This window comes from Vidua macroura, chromosome 8 (assembly GCF_024509145.1).
Source record: "Vidua macroura isolate BioBank_ID:100142 chromosome 8, ASM2450914v1, whole genome shotgun sequence".
Classification (NCBI taxonomy): Eukaryota; Metazoa; Chordata; class Aves; order Passeriformes; family Viduidae; genus Vidua; species Vidua macroura.
The window spans coordinates 27256467-27276099 of record NC_071578.1 but is presented as its reverse complement, the minus strand read 5'-3'; the positions used below and the strand labels follow the sequence as shown (position 1 = coordinate 27276099).

General features: G+C 38.6%; 1 protein-coding gene across 5 annotated transcripts in view; it reads right to left on the bottom strand.

The window, feature by feature from the left end:
* WAPL (WAPL cohesin release factor) overlaps positions 1-19633 on the bottom strand; it is a 64926-nt gene that overhangs the window by 22510 nt on the left and 22783 nt on the right. For 4 of the 5 annotated variants that reach the window (XM_053983609.1, XM_053983612.1, XM_053983610.1 and 1 more), the window contains exons 4-7: positions 18353-18468; positions 4389-4484; positions 1131-1283; positions 761-897 (exon numbers count right to left, since the gene is read on the bottom strand). In XM_053983609.1, the coding sequence (XP_053839584.1) occupies positions 761-897; positions 1131-1283; positions 4389-4484; positions 18353-18468 (502 nt within the window). The remainder of the gene's footprint in view (positions 1-760; positions 898-1130; positions 1284-4388; positions 4485-18352; positions 18469-19633) is intronic. The other variant, XM_053983613.1, reaches the window with a different exon arrangement.

Sequence of the window (19633 nt, the reverse complement as noted above, 5' to 3'; positions counted from 1 at the left end):
ACAAAGCACTGCCATCACCTCTTTCTATGAATTCAAGATTTTCTTTCTCTACTATTTTAGTTTTACTGAAAGGAAAGAAAAATTTAGGTATATAAAAATATTATTGTATGGTTATTTTATTTAACATTACTACAATTACTTTCATGTCCAGGCAGTTGATACCGGTATCAAGTCACAAACTTTTCCAAAGTAAGGTTAACATTTTTGACGTTAACTTCACAATAATGTGTAGCCTGAATATTAAGAATAGTCCAAGACAAGTTAAGGAACCTCCCAATTAATATTGAGGCCTCAGTCCTTTTAGTGGGTACCAGTTATGTTATTTCTCAAGAGAAGATAAAGAACAGGCAGCTGAATTTAAACAACATCTCACTATTACCTCAGTTCTAGATTTTCATTAAACGCTGCAGTCTTAGGGATTTTATTTTAGAATTGAATTTGCATTAAAAACAGAACAGATATCACACACAAGATGCACTAAAACAAGTTATCAGAAGGTATTTTTTTCATTTACAGCAAGGATGATAAGTGTGCCAAAGATGTCTCTTACTGCACAACTTACTATTTCATCTTCATAGCCATACTGCTTATGATTATTTAAAATACACAATCTTAATTATTATTGTCAAATTTTACTCTTTATGGCAGAAGTATCAGGTAAATGTCCATGAAATTTTAAAGCACGGTCACTTCTCTGATGCATATTTAATTCAGTATCTCTTTTAAATACAGGTTCCGTGTTTTGTATTAGATGTCTTACCTAAGGCAACGTGTGTTTAGGGGCTGATTGCTCTTCAATCCACTTAGCAAGTACTCAATATCATCTGTGAACTCTTGATTTTCACCAAATTCCACTACATCATTGAAGTGCTTTACATGCTGAACAACAGTGTATAACTGGAAAAGAAATATTTTGACTTAAGTAAGTTGCTCTTGGGATTGATAATAATCTTAACAAGTACAGTTTAGAAATCTATTCAGTTTAAAGTGCAAGGAAACATTAGATGTTAATAAAGGACATTCAAAATATTATTTTTAATAGGAAAGCCAAATTGTGTTTTGACACTGTTCCTTCAGTAGTTAGGATTACTAGTAATTCTTTATCTTAAAAATTTGTTAAGAATACTTACTTCTTTGTCTTCTTTCCTACATTTCAATGCAGTTACTATCTCTTGATAGGGCTGAGTAGGTATTGTCACAGTTTTTATCACTTTGGGAGGTGGTGCAGGAGCCTTAAAAACTCCATCATCTTTATGAATTGCCTCCTTTGAAGATAGCCTTACCTATTAATAAGAAAGTGCTAAAATGGGCAGATGTTTTGAGCATGAAAACATACACTAAATACATCAGGAAACAGTACAGGTGTGCAATTGTCAAACTCACATTTTGGGACTATTTAGTCTTTGCCTTGCACTACCAAGATGTACGTACCTAAGTTGTGTGACAATGTGTCTACTCTTAAATACAAAAAAAGAAAAAAAATCCAAGTATCAGGAAAGCTCCAGTAGAATTCTGAAACTAAAACCAATGGAAGAATAAAAAGTTCTTTACATTGGTCCCTTAAGCCTCAGGGTAAGTAAACCAACCAAGGTCAGTATTTATAAAAAGTGTTTATTTGTTGCTCTTTGAAGTCTCTTACCCCTCTGCACTGGAGCTTCCAGGAATGCCCAGGCTGGTTGCACCATGAAGCCCTGAGGAAGTACCAGGCTCTAATGGGAGCACAGCCCTGCCTCAGCTCAGCCTGGCCTGCAGAGCTCTGTGCCAGCTGTTCTGGCCCTGCCTGCCAGAGGACACTGCACTCCTGTCCAACCCTCCAGCCTCACACTCCAAACTCCACCCTGCCTGGAGGCAGGAGACTACCAGTACACATTGTGTAGCAGCACCACAAAAGCTACACAGAGCAATGGGAGGCACAGAGCAGGCCCCAAACCAGGTAGAGCACACTCTTAGTATTCTCTTATTTGTGCTGTTAAATATTTTAGGAGCATATCATAGCACAAAATACAGCAGAACCTATTCTACAGCGAGGAGAGAACTTGATGTTAGGTCTAGAATAACTACTGACAGGTTTCCAGACAACTGCAGCAAGTATTACAGGTTTCTCCTCAACTTACTTTGCTGTATTAGTTTGAGGTTACTACAAGCTGAAGTGCAGCTTATCTTCAGATTACTTCTTTGGCACAAAATCTAATATGAAGACAAACTACAGCAAACAAGGCATATGGAAAAAGACCTCCAAATGCCAAATTCTAAATGTACAAGTGCCAATTCCAATGGGCATTTACTCACCCTCAATCTCTCAGTAACATCATGTACTTAGCTTCCTTACACAGAAAAATGAGAATATTTTAAAAGTGTGGCTGAAAAAATAGAATTAACATGCAGGCATAGAAGATGCATGACCTGTTACTCCAGGGGATAGCTAGAGAGAAAGCCTTCTTGTGCATTGTACATTGACAGAAGAAATTAAAATAAAAGCCAAAAGAAGCTGCTGTATTACTGAAGTATTCTTTACATTCTGTCTCTAGCACTGTAGCATTTCAGTATTCACTCACTTAAGCACCAGTGGCAAAATGGTAATAAACCACCCTGAAAAACCGGTTTAGAGCACATACTGGAGGACTGATCTTATCAGTCTGTGAACACAGGAGAGTCACTGAAGGATCTCATCCAAGCCTTGGTTAATGGCTGCCCCTTCAAAGCAAACTCCAAGGGCATTTGGAGAAGCCTTAAGAGAGTACTTGGCATAAGCAGTTTGCATGCTGTGAGTTTCTCACCATAAACCTGAGACAGATTTCTCCCAACCTTCAGGTGATAAATTTCTACAGAAATTGAAGAGGCAGGATCACATGTGCAGGAACTACCACAGAACATTTGGCTCAAGGCTCATTTACCTTGTAACTTTGAAGTATTACACACATGTAGATCACAGTTAAAAACCACGTCTGAAGCAACTTCAGATGTGCATCATAACATGAGCAGCACATACAAATTCCCCTCAGTGGTTTGCTCAGCCAAACCTCTACCACATTCCTGAATTAATATTCTGATGGTTCCAGATACAAAGTGGAAGTCTGACAGAAGACAAAAGCAACTGTCTGAATGAATGAAACAGACATTTCCCTAGCTTGAAAAAGCCGTATCCAAAGCCTGTCTGACAAGACTCACACAAAATCTGCCCTTAAGTCAGCTATCAAAGTGCCTCACAAAAAACAGTACCAAGAGATTCAGTAAGCAACAAAACCTTCACTTCAAAGGTACATAATTTAAATTGAGAAGAGGGTTTAGGAAAAACCCAGGGCTGAAATTTCTGCTCTCTCCTCAGACTCTAGTGGAAATGGCTGTTTTCAAATCAGTTATCTGCATTTTCCAGGCAGTGCAGTTAACATCCAAAGAAGGCTGTTCAGAATACTGTGAGGAGGCAACCAAAAACAACCACAAATCAAAGAGGAAGAAGTACCAGAATACCACAAAGAGGAGTAGAATTAAAAAAAAAACCAAAAAAAACCAACAAAACCTGACAAAAAACCCAAAACAACAAACAAAACCAAAAGAAAGAAAAAAAGAAAAAAATAAACTACAAAATGGTGACAACAACAAAAACTGAAGAGTTTTCACTGCAAAAAGATCTACTTTCTTATTTTCTGTTGTCAGGCCAGTACTATCAGCAAGGCACCCAATGAAATTACATTTATTGACAATGTACAGTGCTCTCTCAGTATAATCAGTAACAACTTCTGCAATATAAGCCAAAGACCCTGGATTCTCAGAGTCTCAAAAGAGTTAAAAAACATGTACTTTGAGTGTCAAAACAACCACTTACTTTTGGACAAACAACTTCAAGAAATGTTTTCATCCCTCCATCAAAAAATGGATTTATTTTTTGATATCCAAAATGCTGGTATTCGCATTTCTGACTGTACACAGAAAACGGTGTTTCTTTCATAGTATCAAAAGACTCAAGTCAGCCAACAGCACTACTCCATCAGAAAGGAAAAATAAATGAAAAGGCTCTTTTTTAAAGTTTTTCCTTTTTCATCAGCAATTTGCTGATTTCTGTGTTCATTAGTAAGTTAATCTTGGGAGCTCTCTCAGAAAACAGAATGGAGTCCATTGTTAGAAAGCTTAACTTCAGCACTGGGGGACATAACTTGAAGTATTTTTTTGTAACTATACTGAAGCTATATGTAAGATCCTATTCTACAGTATTTCCACTAACAATTTCCTTTCTATCAAATTCCAATGGTTCACATCACAAAGTGGACCTCATTCTGAATTACTGTGACATTACCAGATAGCAAGAACTTGGGTTTAAAAAAAAAAAAAAAAAAAAGTGAATCTGGAAAGGAGATTTAGTGAACTTGAGAAAAAACCAACAGTCTACTTACTGGGACACTGGGAGTTTTCAAAGCGGGTGGTGCTGGCAGAGCCTCTGATTCTGGCTGGTTCCAGTGTCTAGCATTATACACTGCTTTTGTGGGAGACTAAAAGATAAAAATAGAAGTTATTTCTTAAGTAAATTACCAGTAGTCACTGTACACTTCATAATTACTGTAGCAATGCTGTAGCCAAACAAGGAAAAGAAGCCTCGTTTCCCCTGCTGAATTCCCAGCAACACAAGTTCTCAATATCACATGTACTGGAAAATCAGAGAGACTTTGAAGCATCTGATGGTTTTAAAGACATACAGATCCACTCAAATGGCAAAAGACATGATATGCATGTATTTAAAGAATTTTTCAGTTGTCTCATCTCTTAAATTTATTCAAAGGCAAAAGGTCTGCAACCTTCCTATAGACAAAAACTGACAGCTCAGGGAAAAAAACATGTTAGCAAACACCATGTCAGTAGAAATATGACTGGTTTAGAAACAAAAATGCAGAACTCATACAGACTTTGACACTAGGAGGAATAAAAACACTCAAACGAAATGCTTTAATCCATATTAATAAATTAAGAAGTCTTTTTTTAGTCTTGCTCAAAAATGTGTCAAGGCAAATCAAAATGCTTCAAAATTTACTGTCCTTGAATTTTTGGGAAATATAACATACTCCTTAGAGGAAGCAAAGACAGAATTCTATTTCTAGCATTCGTGTTTATCAACCTACTTGCACAATATTGTTCTAGACTAATACAGCATTACAATTTTCACAATTTCCCACCATGCCATGTACCAAGTAAACTCTCTAAGTATCTGCTTCCTCACAGCAGTTACACAGCATTTTAAACGTGGGAAAAAATTCAAATAAACATTTTCTGTCAAAATACAATGTAGTAACTATTTAACCCAAATACAGCTCAAGCCCACAGAGGAGCTACACGTGGCAAGCCCTAGAACCAGCCAGGGACTGAGCACCACTCCACGAAGTGCAACAAGATCCTAGCATGCCAAAAGCCAGAAAGCCAATTCTCTAAGTCAAGGGTTTCTGTATTATTGCAGAGTAAAACTCTACTGTGCTGCATCTTCCCGTTCTTCGTAAGACAAAGCCCTACCAAACAAAATTTCAAGGAATATTAGCGGAATGAAAGCCTCAACTAAGAGTTTTCAGAGCCCAAAAGCACTAAACTATTCCAGTCTCCAGACAAAAGAAAAGCCTCTTTCCCACCTAGAGTGTGCTTTCATGTGGTCATGAGAAACTTGGATTGTTAAATTACGTTCCTAAAGCAGTGCTCATGTACTGTTCATCAACATGTATACAGTAGTTATTATCTTAGGTTTCATCAGTTTTGCAAGGAAGCTCTTTTAGACAGTATCCGTTCAGCTCAAAAAGTTTAACTGAGAAACCAATTTCATGTTCAGGATACTTCAGTTACAAGAAGACATCTGAGCCCACAAATAGGAAGAAAGTATGGATGAAAAAAGGTTAGAAAATGGTTCAGATGTTAATTCTTTTCTCCTATACCTCTCCGAGCAGCAAATACTTACCTGGAATTTGACTCAGGGTCTGCAATGAACACAGGAAGGACAATTTACAAAGATACTTTTTTTTTTTTTTTTAATTAAGAAAGATGCAAGTTTTACAGGTATCTGTAATGGAAAAGAACCACTGAGTGTTTTTGTTTCTTGAATTGCTCACAATTGTTCCACACTTCATTTTAGTGCATATTTAAGACTGGCAAGAGAGGGTGCCCTATCCTGGTATACAGGATAAATCAAGTAAGCAACACATTCTGTTCAGTAACCTGCATGGTACAGCATTTTACAGAATTAAGACTGTTTGGGGTGAAATTCTCTGCCTGTGCTCCACCTGTGTGTTCCTTTTCCTTCAGGCCTTGTGCTCCACCAGGAGCCAAACACATCCCCTGGCGGGCACAGGGGGAGCAGAGTCAGGCTGGGTTTGAGCGTGTCCTGCCAAGGCAGCAGCTGGGCTGGTCCCTTGCTGACCACACCACAGAAGTGCCTGCAGTCTCCTTGGCTTTTCCAAATCCAGCACCTCTGCTGTGCACACACACAGGGCAAGGAGGCCCAGCCCACAGGAAGCACATTCAGTGTTTGGGAGGGAGTGACAACAAAGTACACCAGCAGCTGTGGCAGTGCAGCCAAAAGGGCCACACAGCATTAGTGTGTCTTCCTCAGCAGAGAGCAACAGCTGATGTGTAGGAAAGAGTTCAGCAGGGCAAACAGATAAAAGCAAATTCCTTCTAAATACTCAGGGCTCACAGGCTTCCAAAGATGGCATGTTTTTGTTTAACGGTCAAAAATGGGCTTTTCTTCTCCCATCTCCCTTAATTCCTTACTAAACCAAAAGCTAGGGCATCCCAAAGTGTTTTGTGACATGGCAGTTTACAACTTAACCATTGCTAGAGCAATAGAGAAAAAAGGCTACATTTTACATAAGAAAACAAGTAATGCCACCAATAAATGCCTGTTCTGAGAAATGAGGACATCTGCATTTAATAGCTCTCTTGTAACAGAGCCTGAAGTGCAGCTGGAAATAGTAATCCTTAAAATCTCAAATACCTATGGAAGGTTAGTTTTAGTGACCATTCCTTGTAGGATCTTCCACTTCAAATCAGAAAAGATCTAAACAAGTGACTGGCCTGTGATTCCATACCTTCCCAGCAGTATTTCCTGAGACGCTCTACCACTTGCTATCTGGTCAGTCTCACACTGCCTGCAGACAGCTGGTCCACCAAAACACACCTGTGAAAATCCAACACGGCTTTCCAAAGAAGTATGTTCTAATCAGCTCTAACACATTATGCAGAGACTTTGGAGCCTCTCTTGCAACTCACGTGGACTTCAACACAGCAAATAGTCCCTCCTTTCCAATCACCTCTTAAAGCAACCATCTCACTTTCCCTTGCAGCACAGAATTAGGATGAATTTCCAGATCAAGCGCAAAGAAACTGCGCCAATACCCATCAACCAGTGAGCACTGTGTGGACTTGCTTTGGATTACTGCGTGACAGAACTGAAGCCAGAAAAAGTATCAAAGATCAAATGAATGCTAGTGAAGAAAGACTTTTCAGAAGGGCTTGATCACAAAAGGGAAGAGGTTGGTTTGTTTGGTTTTGGGGTGTTTTTTTAAAAGGCAACTCAAATGCTTGTGATAACAAGCTTCCCTGAACAAGCAACACTGGTATTTAAGCAGCAATAATTTAAGAAACTTTCTCTTAAAGACAAGAAAACCTTGCAATTATTCAAATAACACAGACTTTTCTTTAATGATTCCTTCTCTCAAGACTAACTTGGAATAGATGCAAGTGGAAGTACATAATTCCCTTGAATTCTGTGTTCTTAAGGCAAATAAGTTCTGCAATATTAATCAGCTGTAAGAGCTTCTGCTGAATAGCAGAGGAGTTTCCTTTTTCTGTACATCTAGAACTGACAGCTGCTTACACAGAGACACATGTCTGAAAGACTGCAAATATTCCAGGGTGGGAATAAGGCATATGGTACTGTGGGACTCTGCATGTGGTTCTGGAGGGTTGAGTGCAGATACAAAACCAGGGATTTGTGATCCAGATACAAATGCCAGGGATTTTACAAAATGCACAGAGCTGTCTCTTTTATAAGATCATCTCCAAATGGCATCAACTATGGGTCATGCTTAACCTCCCATCCCTGAAAGCCTCAAAGCTGAAATTTTCAAGAGCTGGCACTATGCACATACTGATGCAGCACTGTCTGCCATTCACAGATGTCAGAATAGCAGAAAATAAGAGCCAGGGACATGAGTCACACAGAAAATACTAGCAAAATAAGGAAGAGCATCTATTTGCAGGCAAGAATGCTTTCCAAGGTAGAAGACAATGGCAAAAGAAAATTCAAGAATATTTTCAAAAGATATCCTGATAAATGAATTATTTATATCTGAAATGCATTCAGTAACATTATATGCTAGATGCTTGTCAAAACTAGAAGTTCCAAACAAACCCCAATAAACAAAATATATTCATCATAATTAAGGACTATCCTGTCCTGCATGTCTCACTTTGAACAGGAAAAAGATACCCACCATGTTATGCAGCACAGAAATATTCATAATGGACTGTTTCTTTTGAAAAGGGAAAGGAATGAACATCACTCAGGGTAATGATGAAGAAATCACACTTCAAAACAGGTAGATGGAGTATCAATTCTGCACAAGCTGAGCCATGTTACAGAACAGGAAAAAAAAGTTAATTTGGACTTCAGAGAAGACAGCAGTTTCCAACAGCAGTTTAAAACCAGCACCAAGTTGGTTTTGCAGTGTTCAAAATCTGAACTGCATCTCCATTATTTGGATCAAAGTAGCACATTAGTGCCAATAAACCACTGCCATGGATCACTTAATTGTTAGGTGCTATTCCATCTGAACACAAAACACATTATGCACACACGTAGCCAGACAACTACAAGCTGTTACTCAGACAAGGTTTAAGAGTATTAGACAACACAAGGAGCAGGGGAAAAAATGGCACTGAAGCTTTTTTTGCATCAAATTTCTGAAGATCTGCAAAATGCTTTTTCTTCCTTAAAGCTCAGGAGGAGGCCCACAGGGCACATCAAGATGATGGGTCCAACATCCAAGTGAAGCATGAAAACAGAACTTAAGAAACAGGACAATCTAATAAATGAGATTCATTAACAGAAATAGCCAATGATGTTCTGTATGCTGCTTATGCTGAGTGTATTCAGAGGTCAGCTCAGAAGCAGAAGCCATATGGTTATGGTCACTATTTTGGCCTGAAACCTTTAATAAGTCTAATTAAAAGGGACAGGATACAATAGTTTAGACATATCACCACAATACTGGAAACATAATGCTTTGCTCAACAGAAAAGAAAAACCTGCAGTTCAAGGAACACACTGGCACAAGCACTTCCCAGCACAAATTGCTCACAAAAATTTCCTGCTCTCTTGGTTGCAAAAGGCAGAGAGAAGCAGGTCAACACAGACACACATCCCCTTCCCCTCCTCCTGGTAATCCTAATCTACCCAAAGTGTATCAATCTACTAAAACAAAAGACTTACAAAATTGTAACTGCAATGAAATTCCAGAGGTCATACAGCTGTGGTGTGTGTACACCCACAGAGATGTTTCCATTTGGATCAGTAAAAAACACTGCTCAAATAAATCTCCCAGATGTCCTCAGTTACAGCTCTGGGGTTTGCACCACTGAGTTTGAGGATGCTCACCTGACCTCTTCCCAGTGCAACTGAACTTCAGCTGCACCTCCAGAGAGCACCTACCTCATGCCACCTGTTACCAGGCACTGCCTATATCAGGTCAAAATAAAGCTATTTCAAAGCAAAAGCTTTGAAATGCATCTAACAAGGACACTGGGCCCTCAACACCGATTTCCCCCTCAAGACGTGCTCACGTCTCATCGTGCAGTTATCAAATGCACATCAAGTCTCAGACCGAGCTCAGTGAACCAGCTATGCTCATACAGTACACAGGAGCTGTGAAGACAATTTTGCATACTCACCTGCATGTAAATCAAGCTCCCACTAGCAAATGAAACTGGTGTATTTTAATCCCTTTGAGCACTTTTCCCATTTTAGAACTTCCTACAGGACTGAGACCTTGTGCAATGTAACATTTATCCTACACAGCTATCCTGCATTGCCAATTTACTAAAACATTAAGTTAATTACTAGGACTACAAAACTGAAGTGTGTGAGAGTTATTTTGCAGGGAATATGAGGATGCAAGAGAGAATCTAGTTTGAAAAATACTTTAATCACTCTTTGCTTCTTGCCTTAGAGCTAATACCAGTAGGAACTGGAAGTATAAAATGCCACGTTTCCACTGTGACATTAAACATTTTCCATTCAACTTGATTTTTCTACTTCCTGAAAAGCCTAAGTATGCACAGGGGGAGAAGCATTTCTGTGCTTTTCCTTTGTTCCTCTCGCCTCTCTGAGGAGCTAGCATGTTATGTTCACTTTGCATCTCTACCCATCTCTGACAAAGCTGCTAATATTTCTGTTGACACCACTTAGAAAACAGGCATTTCCAAGAACGCTGCTCCCACTGTTCTACCCAACAGCTGGTATGGAGGACACTTGAGGAAGCACTTTTACCAGGTGGAACAATCCCAGCTTGGCATCTACCAGAACACCCTCTTCACCATGGTTTAATATGAAGGAGTGAGAAGAAATCATTTTTATCAACATCAAATGATTATCTTGAAGTGAGAAGACCAAATCCTGACCATCTGCTTTCAGTCCAAGATGGCTTTGAGGTGCTAAATCCCAACTCAATTCAGTAAAATTACAGCAGCTACCTCACACTTTAATTTAGGTGAATAATCTAAAAATCTGCCAGTCCTGACTAGTATCCTGCTTACTAGCGTACACATTAAGAATTGGTTTTGGTCTATTTACATTAATAATAATAAAAAAAGTCCCTAAATGGTAAGCACTTGGAAGCCAGTATTAAATAAATATGCTTATAGAAGAATTTGGTTTTGCAAATGTTAGGTGAAATAATAGTGTCAATATGAGGCTTTGGTTTCTAACAAATCAGCTATGGAACAGATTTATTCTCACCTTTTAAAATATTTTTAAAATTTATTTTTATTCCAGCAATATATCAAAATTGCTTACAATAGACAAGCTGATTATAACTGGCTGGCACTTGCAACAGCTCATCTCTTGTTTATCATTCCAACAAAACATATTTAGACAAAATATCCCCACAAAAATCAGTTCAGTTCACGACTGGGGAGCCAATCTGCCAGAAGCACCAACCAGCAAATGAAAAGAATGCACTGCAGAAGCAGCAACAGGCAGTCACAGGTTGTCAGCTCTGCCCAGCACTGTGTGTCAGCCTGCTGACAGACAGACTGAGAGGTCACACTGAACTGAGAGGTCACAGAATATTTCAATTGCCAAAATTCAGCTTGACTCCTCAATGAAGTCAAAACAGCTTATGCCAACTAATAATCTTTCCTCCTAAAACCAAGCAATTTCAACTTTCTGAATTAGGATGCAAAGAGCAGCTCAATGTGCATAGTTATCAGCAGTTCATTATCACTTTATTACAACTGTTCATCCTTAGGGTAGGACACACTTTAACTAAAGGTTATGCAAGATGAAGACCAGCAGCTCTTTTTAAAATGAGCCCTGGACAATCTACTCTGATTCTACCATTATACGTATAGAAAGGGCTATGACTGATAGCAAAATTTTTGAATTATGATTCCTCTGCTTCTTTTTCAGAACTATTTATTTGAAATAAGCTATGGAAAAATAATTAAGCAAAATCACATAGGTTTGTGCACTTAAGATAGACAAGCGTTCACATACTTTAAAACTTAAAAGTGAAAGAACAAAGAAAAAGGCTTTAAAAATCTGATTTTGGGAAATGCTGATTCGTTTGCAGGCCAGCAAAATGAAACGTTACTCGCAGGATGCCTTTGATAAACATCTACTGTACAGTATAACACAAGCTAAGTGGAAAACTACAGACCACAGTGCAGCCTAGTTTCTGTCACCTCCCACACACACGTCACTGACACGTTAGCCCTAGGATTACTCAGCCAGCCCAGAGCAGGCACGGGTTGGTACTTCTCCAATTTCAAAATACTTTCAAAGATGAGGTATAAGCTTTTCATTCTGAACTTCTAGTTTACTTAGACCCAACATTTGTTTCTAACTGGTATTTATAGCTCCTTCCAGTCAGCATGAAACACCAGTGGAGAAAGCTCCCATCAAACTGTGAAAGATCTCTTATATCCTTAAAACATGTATTACAACAAATGCTATTAGAAACAAAGGCTCACACGTAAGGTTTTTTTCAGGTATTGACAGTTTCTGACAGTGCCGACTTTATAACAGGAGTATGTTATTTTCCATGATGAAACTGACCTCCTCAGGGTAAAAAACCTGTCTATAGGACAAGATGCATTTCAATAATGAACTAAGGATTAGTTACAGATCAGACTGAAATCACACAGAAGAAAAACAGAAAATTTCTTCCTGGTTCAGCACTTGGTAACTGGAAATAAATGCTCTTTACACAGTATTGATTTAACATGTCCTTCCAACTTACCTGTCCAAAGACCACTCTGAAATCTTGCACACATTTCTGCACTTTGCTGGGTACAGAAGTTATTCCTAAAACTTGACTAACACATGAAAAGCAGTAGTTACAGGGTTATGACTGGCTCAAGTTTTTCTCTTGGATACAAAGTTCAGCAGCAGTCTGTTGGCTAAGCCATGTCTGAATTCAGCAATGCTTTCATTCACATATTCGACACTACTGTCATGACTAACCCTACTAACACCACTTGATCAAAGTGCTGCACGTAATCCTGCTAAGGCTGCTGTGTTCAGTGAGCATTTCTCAGTTGCAATGTTGACTTAACCAGGTTAAGATAACTTAATCTCTCTTCTTGGGTCCCCTCAACTGAGTAGATAGAATAGTTTAGTTTACCAGTGAACTGGACTAAGATTTATGCTAAATGTTTCTTTTTCAGTGAGTTATTTTTACAGTAATACACAACTTTGGGAAACTGAAGGCACTAGGAAACAGGAGGGAGCTGGTTGAGCAAAGGAGAACAAAAACAACATAACCAAGTGCTTCTGTAAGTATTTTCTGCCTCTTTCAGTCCTTACAGTAAATGGGGCTTTGTTGGGTTTGGGACTGCGTTTTTTTGGTTAATCCAAGAAGATCTCAGCTTTTCCTGGCAAATACAGTCCACACTAGTGGAGAAACTTTCAAGTAATGCCACTTTAGTGTACTAAAATTTAACAGTACTTAAAGTGCTGTTACCAAAATGTTCCCAGGCACAGCAAGCAGTGAAAGCCAAATGCCATACCACACAGTAAGGCAAGGGGGCCCCATGGCAGGCAGACACCTGTCAATCAACAGCTAAAATACACTAACAGCTATCAGCTTGATCTAGCACATCCCAATCAAATCTGTCACTATCTCAAACCCATTAAGCTTCATGTCAGCTGCCAAAAAGGACTGCTGTGATTTTATCCCAGCTGGCAACCAAGCCCCACCCAGCTCCTTACTTACTCACACCCAGTGGGATGGGGGAGAATCCAAAGGGTAGAAGTGAGAAAACACTAAGAAATAAAGACAGTTACACAGGAAAAGCAAAAGCCATGAATGCAAGCAAAACAGAATAAGGAATTAATCCACCACTTTGTATGGGCATGCAGTTTTTCAGGCATTCCCAGGAAAGCAAGGCTCCATCAGGCATAACAACTACTTGGGAAGACAAAGACCATCACTCCAACGGTGTGTCCCCCCTTCCTTCTTCTCCAGAATTTATATTGCTGAGCACATTGTCATATGGTATGCAATATCCCTTAGGTCATTCTGACCAGCTGTCCCCTCTAAACCTCCTTGCACACCCCCAGCCTCCTGGCTGGTGGGGTGGGATGAGGAGCAGAAAAGGCTTTGGCTCTAACTGCTGCTCAGCAATAACAAAAACATCCTAGCACTACCAATAGTGTTCTCAGCACAAACCCAAAACAGCCCTGTAAGAGCTCCTCTGAAGAAAATTAACTGTATTCCAGCCAAAACCAGCACACACGGAAAACTCTGTGGTCCACTATTTGAATGGGCCAAAGGAAACACCATGAACATCACGTTAGTGGTAAAGAGGTTTTTCCATACCTTTTCCAGTACAAGCCAATGTGTGCACAACAAGAGGAAAAGAAAAAGCCCACTGATGCATCTCCATTCACTGGGTACATGTGGGAATGTGTACACAGTTGCAAGCCAGACAGGTTTTCTAGGGCTAAGATTTCAACAAGTGAATTTAAAGACATTTCTCCAGGCATAGCAATGTAAGACAGTAAGAAAAAAAATTTAAGCTAGCTTCAAGTCATTTAAAACCAGTAAATTTTCACTGCAAAAGTGAGTATTTAATTGAAATATGCCCATTTTGACTGGAGTCAGAAGTCATTAAGCAATGAATTAGCTTTCAGGTTAGTTTTTAGCTTGATCAGTAGTCCATGAATCACCAATGTGGACTGACCATGCACTGAACCCTTTCTTCCTCATCTTACCAATCATAAAAAACACATTTCAAAGTCTCAAGAAAATTTCAGTGTTTTATAGGTGCTAAAAATTGCATTCTATAGTAGCACAGAAGCTTTATGAAATATACCCAGTGCAAAAGATATCAACATCTAAGAAGCTAATTCCAAAGAACTTGTTTCTAAAATTGACCTACCTAAGGCACAGGAAAAAAAATCCTGATAAAGCACTCATCTAATTGAAATTTCATGCTACTTTGAGAAAACATAAGAGTGAGTCTGCTTCCACTTGTGCCAACTTGAGAGAGTCAGTGCTTTTTTTCTGTTTTACCTCCTCTGTCTCCTTCATGCAGCTCCTTAAGTCTTCCCACATGCCTCAGCAGCCCTGAAGACCAGTAACAGAAATATTATAGTTTCTGCCTCCCTCCCAGGCCCCTGAAGCTGAAAGGCTCCCATACCTTTTAACTATGATTTGCAACTCTATCTAAATTCTTACCTTGAAACATTCAAAGGTAATCAGTATTCACCATGTCTAGGTTGGCTTCCTAAGGCCACAGGCAGAACTAGGATGAGCACTGAGCTGCAGATCACTCATTATATATTTTAAGAGCAGAGGGGTCATCCCAGAAAATGTGCTGTTCAGAGGACTTGGTGGTCCCTAGTGACATGCTGGACAACACAAACACTGAACTGACACAAAACACTAAGTATAATCATTAAATTTTAGGGCTGATAGATCAAAAGGTTAAGTTTGAGGATAGACTAGCCCTCCTTATCTTACACTTTTAAGCTGGCTTTTTTCAGATTCCTATTTAGAAACAGATATTTTGCATAAGGCGACAGGAAACTGTTCCAGAGTATTCCTACAAAAACTGCTTCTCTTCATTTGCTGACTCTACCTAAAATCTGTTGTGAAAGCAGCAGTAGCAAGAAATCTCAGGAAATCATTTTTATGCTGCCTATTTTAAAGTCTTTAGTCTCAGTAGATTTGGACCATAGCAACAAAAAATTTCTTGTGTACTCTATTGGGTTTGCCTGTTAATGGAGACTTAGTTTCATCTGTAGAAGGGGAACGAAGCTCAAAGGGGCCAGCAGGTGGGTGTATCCAGAGCTCCCAAACTGACATGCTAGAGCATGAGTTACCCAACCAGTTGAATTAAAATTGTAAACAGTTGCAAACAAACTTCTGCAGATGTTATTCATGTATGCTTCACACCCATAATTTGCAATTCAAGTAATGCCAATATTTATGTACTGTAAGTGCTTAATTATGTTGCTATGGAATGTAACACTCCTCCTATAATTCAGGCTCAGGATAAAGAGGTTTAATTCACTTAAAAGAATGGCTCTGGTTGAGACTCTACTCACCTATCCATGTCCTTGGCTACTGCAACCAGGCAGTGATTTCAGTCCTCAAAGTAAAAGCAGTGTTTAGAAACATTGCTATTCACAAAGTCAACAATGTCAGTAATATTTTATTGTACAGACTTAAAGTTTCAAGAACTGGAGTTTAGCATCAGGGTACAATGATCGAATTTTCAAAACTACAACCATGGGTGACAGATCTGCTGAATACAGCCTGGAAAAAATACTTGAGCTTTCTGATCTGCTGAAATTTAATGATAGCACCTGCTGCTTCCTAAGTAACAGAGCCTTTTTCTTGGCAGCTCTGTCTGATGCAGTGCCACAGCTCTGAAAATCCCCTAACAGAAAATATTTAATACTGTATCTGCTAGCTCCTACAAGAAAAAATAAGTGGTGCTGAGACAGTGAAGTAGTTCCAGAGATTTTTTTTAAAGATCATTAGTTATTATTATCAGGTTAATACTTTTAGTTCTTTCTTTTTTCGTTCCCAGAATGAGAATTCCCTTAAGATACAACTAAGATAAAGAGTCTATATCTATATTTTAGGAAGATAATTATAGCAGCTCTAATTACCATCAGGACAAGCTTTACAAGCTTTTTTAGTAACTCCATGTAACAGCCATATGATTAGAGAACACTGAAGTTTAAAATCTGAATCTCAGTTACAGCAACATCTACTTCTAGGTCCTTTATATCACTACAGGGTCAAAAAAAGCTGTTTCATTCTCAACTTTCCCATCTGAATTAAATGTATCCCCAACTGAGAATTTTCTAGAGTTGAAATCATTCTCCCTTATAGTATGATATTGCTGTAAGGCTTTTTCCTTACCCCATAATTTCATGATATATACATTCAAAATTAATTAGAACCATTTTCACATAAAATCTCAGGGATTTAAAGAACAAAAATTAAACAAGAAACACATGAAATGCAATTACAGAATATTTATGTCATTTAAATATTTAAATTTTAAAAAAATTCTGAATTTAGAACACCTACAGTTGTTTTATGCTGTTAAAATATATAACTGAAAAAGTTATATTTATGAAAAGTTGCACTTCTTGTACTTCTGTTTCTCAGTGTACTGTAACATGTTCACTGATAAGAAGCTGAATTTTAAAAAATTATTATTTAATCAGGAGAAGCTGAGGAACTTCCATCTTCAAGGAATACTATTTCAGTTGTGAAAACACCCTCCTCACTTATCTGACTTCAAACTGTGGAGGGAAGAGCTTCTCATTCTGTTCAAAGTCAAAGCAACAAGTGACACTTTTTTTCAAAGGGCATCACAACTGACAGGACCTACTGGTCACATATCCTCCCACATGAACATACTCCCCAGCACGTTTTGAGAGCTAAACCAAAACTGTCATCCTTTCTCCATCCACAAATCCTTTTTTTTTAATGAAAAATTTATCTATAACAACACAACTGAGGAGATAATAAATCTTCTGGTTCTGGAAGACCAAAAAAGAAAAAGGCACCTTGAAAAATTTCTTCAAGTAAAACTACCACACAACACAAATAATTAGTAACCGTCATGAGGAATTTCTTTGAAAAAAGAAGTTTAAAAAACTTCTTTGAACTGTTGCATTCATGAGCACATTCTGAACACACATAGAAGACAGTTTCTATAATTCCATGCAACTGCCCAGTCTTGCAAAACTACGGAACTCCAAGGGAAAGCAGACATACAAGTTCATTTCCCTCGTTCTCCTACTGGAGCAGCTGTGGGTTAAATGATGGTGAGACAGGGACTGTTGTCACCAGGTAACACAAACAAGTTATGCAAAAAGCTCATGAGAAGTCCTTAAGCATTTGAAATGGCTGTCCTGGACATTAGGGTCATAAAAGCTTCCTTTCATGGACATCCCCCTATTGCAAACTTTTACCTGGTGGCTACACTCAATTTTTGCTGTATGCACATTTTTAAAAACCTCAAAATACTGAGTACCCATAATGACAGATAAACCACATTTCTGTAAGATCAAGAAAATGAATAAGCTCTTTTCATGCTATGAAAGGGCAAATTCATACTGAATATTACCCAGCTGGGCAAGACTGGTGTGGGATTGGATGCTACTTTTTTTTCCAACTAAAAGAAAATCTCAGTATACCAAATGCTATAAACGCACTTATCCTTATAAAGACTATATCAATGCCCAATTTGAAGTTTTAAGAAAAGTTCTATCCTATAATATGATAGATATTTCTTGGGAGAGCAAACAAAAGAGACCAAAACAATCTCCCCTCAAACACCAACAAACCACAAAGTAAAATACACAGAATTTACTGATGCTTTGCTTTAAAAATCACCTCCAGGGAATGCATCTACATTACAAGTCTGGTTCTCCATAGCAGTAATGTGAACCTGAAAAGTGAAACTTCCAGTAATAAATACAAAAGTACTGTACTTGAATAATATTTCCAGAAATAATATTAAAGGCCAACATATGATCTCAAAAAGCCCTGTTGCATATCTAAGAAGAAACATCAATACTGAGGAGTTCAGTAAAGTAAAAATTTGTATTGGTCTCAGCATTATTACTCACCCGCTTTGGCCCACTAAAAATCTTCCTGGTGTTTTCCTTAGATTTATCACCTTGTTTATTTGTGGATTTCTTATTGCCTTCAAGCACACCAGATGCATCCTCTGAAAACTCCAGATCTGTTAAAAGTAAATATAGACATGAAACAACCATTTTAAAGCTGTTCAACTGGTAGAGCATTTCTGACAAAAAATCATGTATAGCATCTGACATTACATCATGAACAATCAATATTCATCAGAAAAATCAGCCTTAATGCCAAGTACAGTCCTGGATGTAGGCTTGCTGACTGGATTACAGTAATACAGAGAAGCATGACAAGGTGCACAATCAAAAATATTACAGCACCTCTTGCCCACTGGGTAAGCTGCAGGCTACTGCTTCCCATCCCATACTCCTGTAAATCCCAGGGCACCTTTTACATGAGCTTACTAATGGCTGGCTTACTGCTACAACCCTGAGCAGCAGAAGAATAAAGCAGGAGATTGGGTTCTTCAAAAGTGTGAGATTAAGAGATTTAGAAGAACACACTCCAATTACAGAACAGAAGAACTGATCTTGCTTCACTTCTCATGAAGGCAGCCTGTTTATATTTGCTTATTCTGCTGTAAACAGGAAAAAAATACAGTGGTCAGCTCAGGAAAGAGTCAACTAGAAGAACTGCTGACATGGCCTTTCAATGGATTTGATACTTGCACTACTACTGATTCCAGTACTCCATCCTGGACTGTAAATCTGCAATTCACTCAAATTCAATTTTTGCCCTTAGTTTTTTGGTGTTTTTTTTTTTTTTTTTTTTAACTTGTGTTGCTTTATTTGAAGCACTATCCATTGGAGACAAGGAAAAGGGTTTACTTGGCAAAAACCAGAAGTTACCACAAATTTCAATGGAAATAAAGACAGGCACAGAGAGGTACTGTTTCATCTGACAAACTGTTCAGAAAAGCAGTCTATTCCTGAAAAGCTGCTGCTGTTTGAAAAGTGCACTGCAAGAGCACAAGCAGGTAGGATGGGTTACTCTAATCCCAAGTACACAGGACCAGCCAAGCTGGTTAAGAAGGCAAGCAAAGGCAAAGCAGGCAACCAAATTTCTAATGGCATTCACAAGGATACAAAACCTGCCTGAGGAATAGAACTGTTCTTAAAATAAAGCTCCACAGTTTCCCAAACTGCAGTAAATTTCCCCAAGCTCCAAAGTTTCCCGAATTGCAGTAAATTTCCTCAAGCTCCAAAGGTTCCCAAATTGCCTGGGCTTGGCAGCACCAGGACTGGCAGGATGCCTGC